This window comes from Panthera onca, chromosome B1, assembly GCF_046562875.1.
Source record: "Panthera onca isolate mPanOnc1 chromosome B1, mPanOnc1 haplotype 2, whole genome shotgun sequence".
Lineage (NCBI taxonomy): Eukaryota > Metazoa > Chordata > Mammalia > Carnivora > Felidae > Panthera > Panthera onca.
Genome location: NC_138342.1, coordinates 172,323,797 through 172,336,908, shown reverse-complemented (window position 1 = coordinate 172,336,908; position 13,112 = coordinate 172,323,797). Strand labels below are relative to the sequence as shown.

Below are 13,112 nucleotides of genomic sequence, written 5' to 3'. Positions count from 1 at the left end.
CAAAACAATCCAGGCAAGAGAAGGTGGTTTATTAGATGTTTATTAGACATCCATGTGGAGACCAGAAAAGGCAGCTGAGCACTTAGGTTTAGAGTTCAGGGAGGACACCAAGGACGGGTATTGAAATTTTGAAGTCAACAGCACAGAGACAGCATTCAAGGTTGTGGGAATGCCTACAATCACCTAGGGAAGTGAGTGTGGAGAGAAGTCGGGAACACTGAACCCAGGGCATTCAAATGTTTAAAGGTCAGGATGGAAGAGAAGGAATAAAGGAAACAGACAAATAGGAAATGGCCAGGGAAATAGGGGGAAACAAGAGGGAATGAAGTCCCGATGCCCAGTGAAGAAATGGTTTCTCACAGGAGGACACTGTCCGCTCTGCCTGCCACGCTGAGACGCCAAGGAGAGGGTACATGGAGAGTGACTACTGGGATAGCAATGAAGAGGCTACTGGTTACCGAGGCCCATTTGGAGCTGCATCGAGACAGAATGGGAGGCGAGGGCACAGGCCCGGCCTGTTCTTTTAAGGGAGCTTTGGTACATTGGGGCGCCTGGGTGGCTCAGTTGGTTAAGCGCCGGCTTCGGCTCAGGTCATGATCTCGCAGTTTGTGAGTTGAAGCCCCCGCGTCGGGCTCTGTGCTGATAACGTGGAGCCTGGAGCCTGCTTCAGATTCTGTCTCTCTCTCTCTGCCTCTCCCCCACTCATGCTCTGTGTGTGTCTCTCAAAAATAAATAAACATTAAAATTTTTTTTTGTTTTAAAAAAGGGAGCTTTGCTGCAGAGGAAAACAAGGAAATGGGGTTCTGGCTGAAAGGAAATCCCGGGACAAAGGCCGGTTTAAGATGGGAGATACTACAGCGCGTTGCATGTGAATGGGAAAAATGAACAACTCAGAAAAGAGGGGACACTTCATGCAGAAGGTCCTCAAAGAGGGAAGGGACCATACTGAAGGGGTTGGCCTTAGATAAGAGCCCAGAGGATCTACCATAACAGGAGGAAAGGGGGGGGGGGGGCATGCTCGTTCAGAGAGGCAGGAGGGTGGGGTGGTGAGTGGCCCAGGCCATTTGCTTCTGACATCTTTCCTTTTCCTGTCAATAGAAGCCACAGACGACGAAGGGGCACCAGGGAACTTTTATCTCAGTCATTTGTGAGTAGGGCTGCCAGATCTAGCAAATAAAACCGCAGGAGGCCCAGTTAAATTTCGAATGATATCTAATTATTTATATGTACGTATGTTGATATAAAAGAAAAACAGCACAGAAAACACACTTATGCTGAAGAATTATTTTTTGTAAGAAATAAATTATAAATACCTTAAAAAAAAAAAAAAAAAAAAGGAAGGGAAGGAGGGTTGGAAGCTTAAATGAAAAGAGAAGGTATGATTAAGGAACAGAAGGGACGGCCAGTGAGGCTATCAACGTCCATAAAATTCATCTCAGATATACGGAGGGCAGAACAGAGTAGGAAAGCAGATTCACGGGCTGCATCTCCGGCAAGGTGGGTAAAACAGGGTGGAGAAGGCAAGGAGATCATGGAGGTATCATGTGGGTTCTCCTCTGCGAGCTCTCCTCTAAGTATTTTCTATCCCCTTTTACAAAATCTAACACAGCTCTGTGCCTCATCCGTCATGTTATGATTCAAATTAAGTCAGAGAAGACATACATTACAAGAAATGCTGAAGGAAGTTCTTTTTCAGGTTGAAGGTAAATGATACCAGAGGGAAACTTAGATCCTCAGCAAGGAATGGAGAGCATCAGAAATGATAGCTATCAGGATAACCAGAGAAGATTCTGCTCCCAATATATAGGATTGGTGAAAGCAAAAATATTGTGGGATTTAAATACAGAGGGGATCTATAGTGTAGAGTACCATAAAAGACACGGGTGGGGAGATAGGAAATAGATCTATACAGTAGGTAAAGCTTCTATCTCCCCTAACACCAACTCTATTCGGGTTCCGGGACCCAATTCTAACATGGGGGGAAGGGAATCTCCCAGACAGACCACCAGCAAGCAATTCTCAGACACCAGCGGGCTGTCTAAGAATTCAACCCAATTCTGACACTATCCAGAGACAGCATCAGCTTCTGGAAGTGAAGGGCTCAGTTCTACAAGCGCACCCCCCATCTCCCACTTAAGATGCCAGTCACAAGTCCTGGGCTGTCTCCTGTGCCTCTGACCCACCTGCTACAGACCAGAGGTTCCAACAACTTCCTCCTTAGACTTTGGATGCTAGTCACGAGTCCAGATTGTGACCTACACTTATGACAGCGTGGCTATCAATCAAGAGGCTCTCGGGACCTACTCCTTATGTTCTCTGAATTTGCCAGAGCAGCTCAGAACTCAAGGAAACACTTATGTTTACCAGTTTATTGAAGGAAATGATGAAGGATACAAATCACCAGCCAGATGAAGAGAACATAGGGTGAGGTACCCACATCTCCACATGTTCACCAACCCGGAAGCTCTCTGAACCTTGTCTTTTTGAGTTTTTATGGAGGTTTCATTACATGGCCATGACTGATGAAGTCACTGGCTGATTCAACCTCCAGCCCCTCTCCTCTCCCCAGAGACCAGGGGGCGGGGCTGAACCCTCCAATCACATGGCTGGTCCGCCCAGCAACCAGCTCCTGCCACTGGGTGGGGTCCAAAAGCCACCTTCATTAGTAATAAGACACCTATGTCACCTTCATGGCTTTAAAGTACTTTTAGGAACTGTGGATGAACACCAAATTTATCTGCATGGTTTTGGGGGTAGATTCCCGTGGTTCATCGCTTACATACAACACCCAGTGCTCATCCCAACAATTGCCCTCAATGTCCATCGCCCATTTTCCCCTCCCCTGCCCCGCCATCAACCCTCAGTTTGTTCTCTGTATTTAAGAAGTCTCTTGGGGTTTGCCTCCCTCCCTCTGTTTGTAACTATTTTTCCCCCTCCCTTCCCCCACAGTATTCTGTTAAGTTTCCCAAGATCCACATATGAATGAAAACATATGATATCTGTCTTTCTCTGGCTAATTTCACTCAGCATAATACCTCCTAGTTCTATCCACGTTGCTACAAATGGCATGATTTCATTCCTTCTCATTGCCAAGTAGTAACCCATTGTACCAATTTGTATTTCTTATAAATCATCATAATGTACTGTCTTTTACCTGAAGTTATCAGTATTAATTCTAAGTAGACTGTGAAAGGTTAAGGATGTATATTACAATTGGAACTATGAACAAAAAAGATGCAACAAGGTGAGTTTAAAAGGTAATGGATAGGGGCGCCTGGCAGGCTCCGCAAAGCATGCAACTCTTCATCTTGGGGTTGTGAGTTGAAGCCCCATGTTAGGACTAGAGATCACTTAATACATATATACGTATACATATATACATGTGTACATATATACCTATATACGTGTATACATGTATACACGCATATACATATGTATAATAATATGAAATGTTTATATAAAATACATATATAAGCATATATGCATACTTGTATAATATGTATACATATAATATGTATATATGTATATGCAATATATACACTTATACATATATATTTTTTTAATTTTTTTAATATTGAAAACAGATAAAAGGTAATGAATAAATGGATTTCCAAAAAGGAGATTTCAAATATACTCAAGAAAGACAAAAGGGAAACAGAGGAACAAAAAGCAGAAGAGAATACGCGTGAAAAAATGGTATTTATTTACTTATTTAAACATTTTTTTTAAGTTTGAGAGAGAGACAGCGTAAGTGGGGGAGGGCCAGAGAGAGAGACAGAATCCACACCGCCAGCACAGAGCCTAATGGGGGGCTCGAACCCAGGAAGCCGTGAGATCATGACCTGAGCCGAAACTGAGTTGGATGCTGAACTGACTGGGCCACCCAGATGCCCCCCAAAAAAGGTAGATTTAAATCAAACCATATCAATAATGACTTGAAAAGCTAATGGGCCAAACACTCCCATGGAAAAGAAGGGGTTTTTCAGAATAAATAAAAAAAGCAAGACCTAACTATATACGTACGAGTTTTACTTCAGGGGAGCCTGGGTGGCTTAGTCAGTTAAGCATCCAACTTCTGCTCAGGTCATGATCTCGTGGTTCATGAGTTCAAGCTCTGTGATGGGCTCTGTGCTGACAGCTCAGAGCCTGGAGCCTGCTTCAGATTTTGTGTCTCCCTCTCTCTCTGCCCCTCCCTTGCTCATGTTGTCCCTCTCCGTCTCTCAAAAATAAATAAATATTAAAAAAAAAAGATTTCAAGACACAGGTAGGCTGAAAGTAAACCTAATATCTTACAGTATTTGGGGGAAGGTATAGTGATTTGGGGGAAGTTTTGAATGCTGGTCCCTTTCCACAAACTTAAAAACCAAAAACAACATGTGCAGTGTTTTGTCTTACAAAATACATTAGTTAAGTGTTCAGAGATTCTGTTTTTTATAATGGATTCTACCAGCTTGGAAATATTTCACTAATTCTTATTGGTGGCAGTTCAAAAAAAATAAAAGTCATCTCTCATATAACAAGAATTCTGAAACATTTGTACTAGACTGTGAGTTCCTCAAATGGAGGGCACCATTTCAGTTTTCCCAAATTTCAGCATATAGGTAAATGCTGAAACATAAATATCCACTGAACAATATGTTTCAATGGGTGAACTGGCATGTATTAAGGAAAGATTAAACACTTACCACTTGAAGCTTCTGTGAGATCTGAAAGTGAAACAGACTCTTCAACCAAATATCCAGACTGCGTTAAACCAGATTCAAAAGATTTCTTGGGAGGAAAAAAATTAAAGAAATATTAAATCTTACTACTTACAGGAGTACTGAGATCTTTGTAAAGATTTGAGTAAGCATTACAGATTATCTGGAAATCTGATGTTAAACCTATCAATCATTATCTACCTAATTGTTACAAAATACAGGAATGGAACTAAAAACATCTGCAGCCTAAACACCCTACCAAACAAATTTCAGCTCCCTAGTAAAAGTTTATGGGACACATTTTTGTTGCCTTATTGTTTGAAGTCTACAAAACCGTATTAACTGATTCTAAAGAGAAAATTCTCAAAATTAACACAGGATGTTATATAATTATTAATCAAACAACAGGATATCAATAGCTAGGCTAGGAAAACCATCAATGGCTAGGACAGAAAACACACTCATATTAATGCGGAAACCATTTCTAAATCGTGGTGTATGTCCAAACAATCAAAGTTCTGATGAGAAACTACTGATTCTGTCAGACGATGATTTCATATCCGGGAGGAAAAAGCAGAGGGAGCGGAGATTGTAAGTGACTCCAAGATACAAATGAAACCTACTGGACCCTGAAGAATCTTTAATGACTATCAAACATTCATTATGCGGGTCCAGATAAGATCGATAGGAGATGCATTGAATCTATGTGACAGAGAAGGTGCCAGGAATGTTCCAGCTCTAATGGTGTCAGGTGTCTCCTCTCACTGAAGATATGGGAACCTGCTGTATCACAGCACAACTAAAGCAAGGAAAGCCAGTGATGAGCTAACTAGCTTCCTGTCTACGTGTGAGTGAAGGTCAAGGATCTTCAAAAGTATTATTTCACACTGCTTACCGTCTTTTGATAATCTTGACAGGTTTTTGTTTTTTTTTTTAAATTTTTTTTTTTTTAACGTTTATTTATTTTTGAGACAGAGCATGAATGGGGGAGGGTCAGAGAGAGGGAGACACAGAATCTGAAACAGGCTCCAGGCTCTGAGCCGTCAGCACAGAGCCCAACGCGGGGCTTGAACCCACGGACAGTGAGATCGTGACCTGAGCCGAAGTCGGACGCTTAGCCGACTGAGCCACCCAGGTGCCCCGATCTTGACAGGTTTTAAGTAGTTATAAGCAACAAAAATCCCTCCAGCTACTTGGAAGAAGTAAGCAGAGCAAAGGGCAGCTCAACAGCAGCCTGCTTCCCAGCCAGTATTAAACCAGTTAGGTTTAATTGGAAATATTTCACTAATTCTTCACTAATTCTTATTGGTGGCAGTTCAACTTATTGGTGCTACTTATTGGTGGCAGTAAGACCCCCACACCTGAGCTGCACAGCCCATATATAATCCTCAACTCATTCGCCAGTTACGTGTAAATAATATGCTCCTACGTCTGCCTCCTCCAGCAGTCGAAAAGCTGCTCAAGGGCAGGACTGTGATTTCTCACTGTGGTACCACCAGTATCTAGAACAATTCCTCACAAGCAGAAGACCAGAAGGCTTAATACTTTCATAAAGTGTTTTTCTGTAACCAAAAGCAACATATTAATCAAAACTGTCTAATAACCATTAAGCCAACAACAACAAAAATTTAGCAAGTAGGAAATACACACACACACACACACACACACACACACACACACACGGTGCAATTTAAAACTCAGCTGTGGTATAGAAGTACAAGGTACCATAACTGAAAAAGGGTTCGGACAGTCTTAAAACCGCCTAGCCAGAAAACCAAAGCTTCATTTTCCTATGATTCTAGTAAGTGAATTACCTCAGAAAAATCTGCAAGAGAAGTTTCAACAGCACACATTGTGCCTGTATTAGGAGAAGTGGCTCTACGGGATATCTGGAGATCAACTGCGTCAGGGAGATTTTCATCAGAGTTGCTCTGAGAGGATATCCTTCGACGTTTGGAAGATAAATCTGCAGAGAACTCAAACTGTGGACACTGCCCAAGCCTTTCCTTTTTGTCTACGTATACAAAATAAAAACATTAACACAGGCATAAATATTTTTCTTTTCCAGCATTGTTTTAAAATTTCGTCGATAATGATTTTAGTAAAATGTAACGCTTGAGCCTAAACACTTTGCCAGTGAGGACATTTTTCTATTCAGGAGAGAAATCTAACTGTAAGGCAAGAGAACATCACTACTAAAAGGATAACAAACATTACTAGAGTTTTCTTCTAGACTTTAAAAAGGTACTAAAATACATTAATACACATTTCCATCTCTGTTATAGTATCTCACTCTATTTTAAAGTTTACGATGGACCCTTTCCTTTAGAGCATTTTAAAGGATGTGGTTATGTTCTGACCTGGTTCTGCTTTGACTACGTAAGATTTTATGAAAAGCCCAGACACAATGTGCCTCTGTTCTTCCTAGATACAAAAAGTGAACTGAACCGTCTGCAGAACTACAGCGATCATGGCCGTAAAATATTTGCAAATGCAGGTCACAAGAGAAAAATAGGTAAGTTACAAACTACAAATATAAACGAGTGCAGCAGAGTGGGTCAGGCAGATGAACTGGATGTGTCTTGCACATGAGGTGCTGCTGGAATGTACTCGAAGGTGGCTCGAGAAACCAAAACCAAATCATCTGGAACTTTAGAGTGCAAAGCACCGGAGGAATGGCTGTGATGATTACGCCAATGCCAAGATTTTGTCTAATTCTGATGTTTCAAATGTTCTGTGATTGGAAAATCAAAAGTGACAGGCAAAAATAACCAAATGAATTACAACCTAAAGTTATGGTAAAGAATGTGACAGGCTATTAAGATGTCAGATTAGATCTATCTGTTTATGATATCGGGGTTCGGTGCTTGGCATTCGTAGAAATGCTTGCCAAACTTAATAATAAGCCTCTAAAGATCACGGTTTGAACGCTCACATTTGCCACATGCCTAATTCTGAAGATGAAACGAGCTAACTGGCTCTGACATGTTAACACTTAAAACTTAATCGCGGCCATGTGGAGACGTAGGCTCAGGAATGCCTGATAGCAAGTTTTTTCCAAGACAAACCAGAAATCTAAATTTTTGTGTGAAATTTCCCAAATTTTAAGTGTTAGGCTCCATTTAAAAATACCGAGCTCTGCTCAGAAAAGACTGCCTTCACACTGTGGAACGCCATCTTTTTTATACCTCAGAGGCTCGTCTGAATCAATACGGAAGTCCAAACTGAATTCCTTCTACTCACTCAAGCCTGTTGTCGTGACTTCTCCTTCTGCCTCTGAGACTTCGGGAAAGTCAGTCATTTTTTCATTCTCCTTTATGCAGTGAAAAGCTGACTGGAAGGCGGACATTCGCTCTCTTAAAGAATTAACATTTCGGTGCAGTACAGGACTGCCCTGTTAAAATAGAGATGCGGAGGGTATTAAGGATGAAATCAAACAAGATTCTGTATTCTAGGCCTGTAACCAATGGATCCAGAACGCAATACATAAAGACTTTCTGAAGATCAGGAGGAATAAATTAGCGTGTGAGAGTCTCTTCTCCCCCTTGAATCACGTACTTTCAGTTTTGAGTATTTCGTGTGCAGCCATGATCCTAGCTCTTCCTCTGCTCCTTCCTTGGTTTTGAACCTGAGCAAAGAGGAACAGCTGTGTGGTATGTCTAGCCATGTTGTGACAGGCTGGTCAATACTGAGAGTCAGTCCATGCACATGACAAAAGTCCAGCGTAGGTGGGGAAGCGCTTTAAAAAGGCACCCGTGCAAAACACATGCCTTCTTATTTGAGGGCTAAACACCTATTTAGAAGGATTCTTTCTGGGGAGCTTAAGGCCTCTCTTTTATAATTTAGAGTCCATAACCTGAGACAGCCTCAGGAAACCAAATTGGAAAGAGAAAGAAGTTTAGGACAAAAATGTTGGAAAGGCGAGTGTAAGCAATTATATGGGGAATACAGGAAAACGCTGAGTCCTAGAGATGGGGCAAGGAAGAAGGGACAGAGGAACCTGCCAATTTGGAAACTTTACCAGACTTGCTAAAAAGAAAAAAAAAACACCGAAAATCATCTGCAGGACACATGATGGTCTCAATGCACCTCGTTCAATCCGAGCTAGTCTGACTGCTCATTTCCATCCGCACACCTGCCCCCATGAAGGCCAGGACAAGACACAGATGAGCTGTCATAGCTCAGATACCCATCTTCACACTTATCCTCTCCCCAGCTAAATTCTCCTGATCTCTTGGGACCTTACTTCCTCAGAGCTGGAAGCCGGCCATTCACTAGAACTCCAAAGCCAAATGGTGTAAGCACGGGAGCTTTCTGGAAACTCTAACAGGGTTTCAGCCAAAGAGCCATCAGATGAAATTGACACTGGCAGCGACAGAAGTGCCAGATAAATCCAAGTAACGTATAATTTAGGAGTTCTGTTTACCTATAAATTATTAAGTTCTCTGTCCAGGTTTTTTTCCCCCCTTTACTATTTAGACTAACATATTTCCACCCATCCGGAGCTTGTAACAATTTAAAAATTACACCGACCGGCAAAAGTCAAGTAAAAAATTACCTCCCTTTAAGATATCATATGGAGAAGAATCAGTGAAAAGCTTGAAGCATGTTTGATGGTGAATCTGGTCACACACTTGATTCTATTCCCAGTTAAATACATTCACAAAGCCAACTGTTACACCGTAACGGAATATTTTACATCCCAATATGATTGATGATGTGAAACCTTTATGACATAAACAGCACATAACACTCATACAAAGCTGGTGACCAACCCTTATCTAGGAGATACGGAGAAAATAAAGGGGTTATCCCAAATTCATACAGTTTGCCTCCAATGGGCTTTTTTTTTTTTTTTCTCACACTCATAAGTGAACACGGTAGGGGAAGGTTTAATGTCCTAGGAATTTAAAGCACTTTGAAATGCTGCCTAAACAAATGAAAGGTTCCCTAGTTGGAATCATTTTTCTCTATTTCCTGATGGAGAATGGGAATATACAAAGCAAACGAAACATTCAAAATGCACTGCTTCCTTTTTTCATGAATCTTGTCAGGAAACATTCCTCCTGTGTCCCAGATACTGTTCCCAGGGCTCAGGATACAGGGGAGAAATTATATTCTAGACTGAAATTCTGAAAACATATTAATGTAGTTTCAGGTACAAGAGGTGCTACGGAGAAGATAAAAAAGGAATGTGATGCAGGAAAAGTGCTGCTTTCGCTTGCATCAGAACGGCACTGTATCCCAAGCAGTATCTGAGCTGAAACCAAAACAGTGAGAAAGTGCTGGTGGAGGGAAGATACTGGGGGAGAAAGGCATTCCGCAATAAGGAGGTAGCACAAGAACAAAGGCCTTGGGATGGAAGAAATAGGACGCAGCATAGAAAAACCCACCACGCCCGGGAAATGGAGGGAGATGGGGATCTGAGGCTAATGGTGGGCAAGGCTCAGATCAAGGAGGCTTCAAAGAAGGGGTCTGGGTTTAATTCAAGGCATAACAAAGCCATGGGAAGGTTTTAAGCGGCAGAATGAATGATCTGGTTTAATGTATCAGAACCACTCTGAGGGATGGTGGATGCATTAGGGGAAGGGGGAAGTAAGGAGACCAGTCAGGAAGTGGCACTTGGCAATCTAGGCAGGAATCACATTAGGGTTGTGGCAGGGGAGCTGTGGGACAGGTGGAATTACAGAAAGGTCTTTAATAGGCAACCAAAAGGTAGTGGTGGGCTGGATGTGGAAGAAAGGAACCAAGGCAGATTGACGGATAGTTGGCCTGAGCCACTGCATGACAGCTTATACTAGGACAGGGAAGTGGGCTGGAGAACCCGGTAGGGAGTGGAACCCTAGAATTTGGCTGTGGCCATGTAATACTTCAAATGCTTATTAAACAACTAAATGAGGATGCTGAATAGGCAAATGGACATCTAGGTCTGGAGTTCTGGGAAGCTCTGGGCCAAAGCTTGACATTTTGGAGCCAACAGCTGATGCTTGAAGCCATGGGAAGGGATTAGGTTACCTAAGGAAGGCAAAGAAAAGGGGGCAGGAGAAGGCCCTGGGGCACGCAAGCATTTTTGAGAGGAAAATTGCAAGAAGGGGTGCAATCAGCACACGAAACACAGAGGGAATGACCAATGGCACAGGAAGAAAATTAGGTCTGTACAGAATCCCAGAAACCAAGCGAAGAAGTGTTTCGAGGAGGTCGAACACATCAAAAGCCGAGGAAAGGCTGAGGAAGACGCAAACTTAGATTTAATCTTTGTCTTGGCAAGGTGTAGGCCATTTGTGCTCAGTAGTGACGCAAGTCTTCTCGACCGAGTGGCAGAGACGAAAGTCCGACTGGAGCAGCCAGCAGTAGTGGAGAGGATGGGGCGGCAGGAAGGAGAGCAAGACAGGACAGACAACCTGGTCAAGGAGTTTTGCTGTGATGAAGAGGCACAGAAATGGGGTATTATGGAGGTCTAGGAAGAGTTCGAGAGAGAGATTAAGATTTGTTTGTACTAATGGCAAATGACCCAAAAGAAAAGGAGGGAAACGAAACCGGAGAAAAATAAGCTCAGAATGACCTATACGGTCATAGTAACGTAAACACTCCAATAGCTACATCACCCAACAATTAGGAAGTTGTAGAGGGCAGAAAGTACGTATGTGCACGTATGATAAAAGGTGCAAGGAAGAAAGAAGGCTGATTCTCCATCATCCACAGTGGGAAGTCAACAGTTAATGCCTTAGCACCGAAAGATTAAGTAGTAGCAATCAGGCAAGAAATTAAAGGCATCCGAATCGGAAACAGGGGTAAAACCGTCACCATGTGCAGACGGCATATTAAATACAGGAAACTAAAGACTCTACCAAAAAACGGTTAGACTAAATGATTTCAGTAAAGCTGCTTTAAGATACAAAACCAACATACAAAAATCCGTTGCGTGTCTATACGCTAATAATGAGCTAGCAGAAACCAAAATTAAGAAACAATTGCATCAGAAAGAATTAAACTAGGAGGAAGTTTAACCACAGGAGTGAAAGACCCATACAATGAAAACAGTAAGAAACTAATGAAAGAAACTGAAGATGCAAATGTGTGTAAAGATATTCTATGCTCATGGATTAGAAGAATTTATATCGTTAAAATGTCCATACTACTGGAAGCATGCAACAGATTCGATGCAATCCCTATCAACATTCCAATGGCATTTACCAAGACATGCAACAAACAACCCTGAAATGTGTATGGAATCACAAAAGACCATGAACAGTCAAAGCAATCTTGAGAAGAACAGAGCTGGAAGCATCGTGGTCCAATTTCAAACCATATTACGAAGCAATTGTAATCAAAACAGACATGCAGATCAGTGGAACAGAACAGAGAGCCCAGAAATCTATGTATGTATGGTCAACTAAGAGAAGACAAAAGAGCCAAGAACATCCAATGGGGAAAGAACATCTCTTCAAAAAACAGTATGGGGAAAACTGGACAGTCACAGGCAAAAGCAATGAAACTAAACCGTTATCTTACACCAAACATAAAAATGGACAAAAGACTTAAAAGAGCTGAAACCACAAAAACCCTAGAAGAAAACAGGTGGTAAGCTCCTTGACAACAGTCTTGACAATGATTTTTTTGGATTTGACACAGAAAGCAAGACAACAAAGCAAAAATAAATTAAGTGTTCCACATCAATCTAAAAATGCTCTGCACAGCAAAGGAAACCCACCATGAAACAAAAAGGCAACCTACTGGAGAGAACATATGTGCAAATCACATATCTGACAAAGGGCTAGCATAAAAAATTATATATAAAGAACTCACATAACTGAATAGCAAAAAATGTTTTAAAAAAAGCAATTTTAAAAAGGGGCAGAAAATCTGAATAGACATTTTTCCCAAGAGAAGATACCGATGGTCCAGAGACACATGAAAAAATGCTCCCCATCACTAATCATCAGGGAAATGCAAATCAAAACCTAATGAACTATCACTTCGCACGTGTTACAATGGCTATTATCAAAAAGAAGTAAGAAGTGGTAGCAAGGATGTGAAGAAAAGGGATCGCTGTGCACTTTTGGTGGGAATGGAAATTGTCACAGCCACTATGGGTACAGTACGGAGGTTCCTTGAAAGATTAAAAGTGGAACTGCCATATGACCCACTAATGCCACTTTTGAGTACTTATCCAATGAAAATGAAAACACAAACTTGAGGTCACATATGCATCCCCGTGTTCATTGCAGCATGATGTACAATAGCCAAGATATGGACACAACCTAAGTATCCATCAACGAATGGATGAAGAAGACATGGTATGTACACGCAGGATTTTTCAGCCAGGAAAAAAAAGAAAATCTTGTCACTTGTGACAACATAGATGGACCCTGAGACCATTATGCTAAGAGAAGTAAGTCAGAGAACGACAAA

General features: G+C 41.7%; 1 protein-coding gene across 4 annotated transcripts in view; it reads right to left on the bottom strand.

The window, feature by feature from the left end:
- Nucleotides 1-13,112, bottom strand: part of CDCA2 (cell division cycle associated 2) — a 52,990-nt gene that overhangs the window by 29,257 nt on the left and 10,621 nt on the right. For 3 of the 4 annotated variants that reach the window (XM_060653225.3, XM_060653224.3, XM_060653226.3), the window contains exons 5-7: nucleotides 7,944-8,094; nucleotides 6,515-6,714; nucleotides 4,686-4,770 (exon numbers count right to left, since the gene is read on the bottom strand). In XM_060653225.3, coding sequence (XP_060509208.2) covers nucleotides 4,686-4,770; nucleotides 6,515-6,714; nucleotides 7,944-8,094 — 436 coding nt within the window. Of the gene's footprint in view, nucleotides 1-4,685; nucleotides 4,771-6,514; nucleotides 6,715-7,943; nucleotides 8,095-9,258; nucleotides 9,353-13,112 lie in introns of those variants that run through there. The other variant, XM_060653227.3, reaches the window with a different exon arrangement.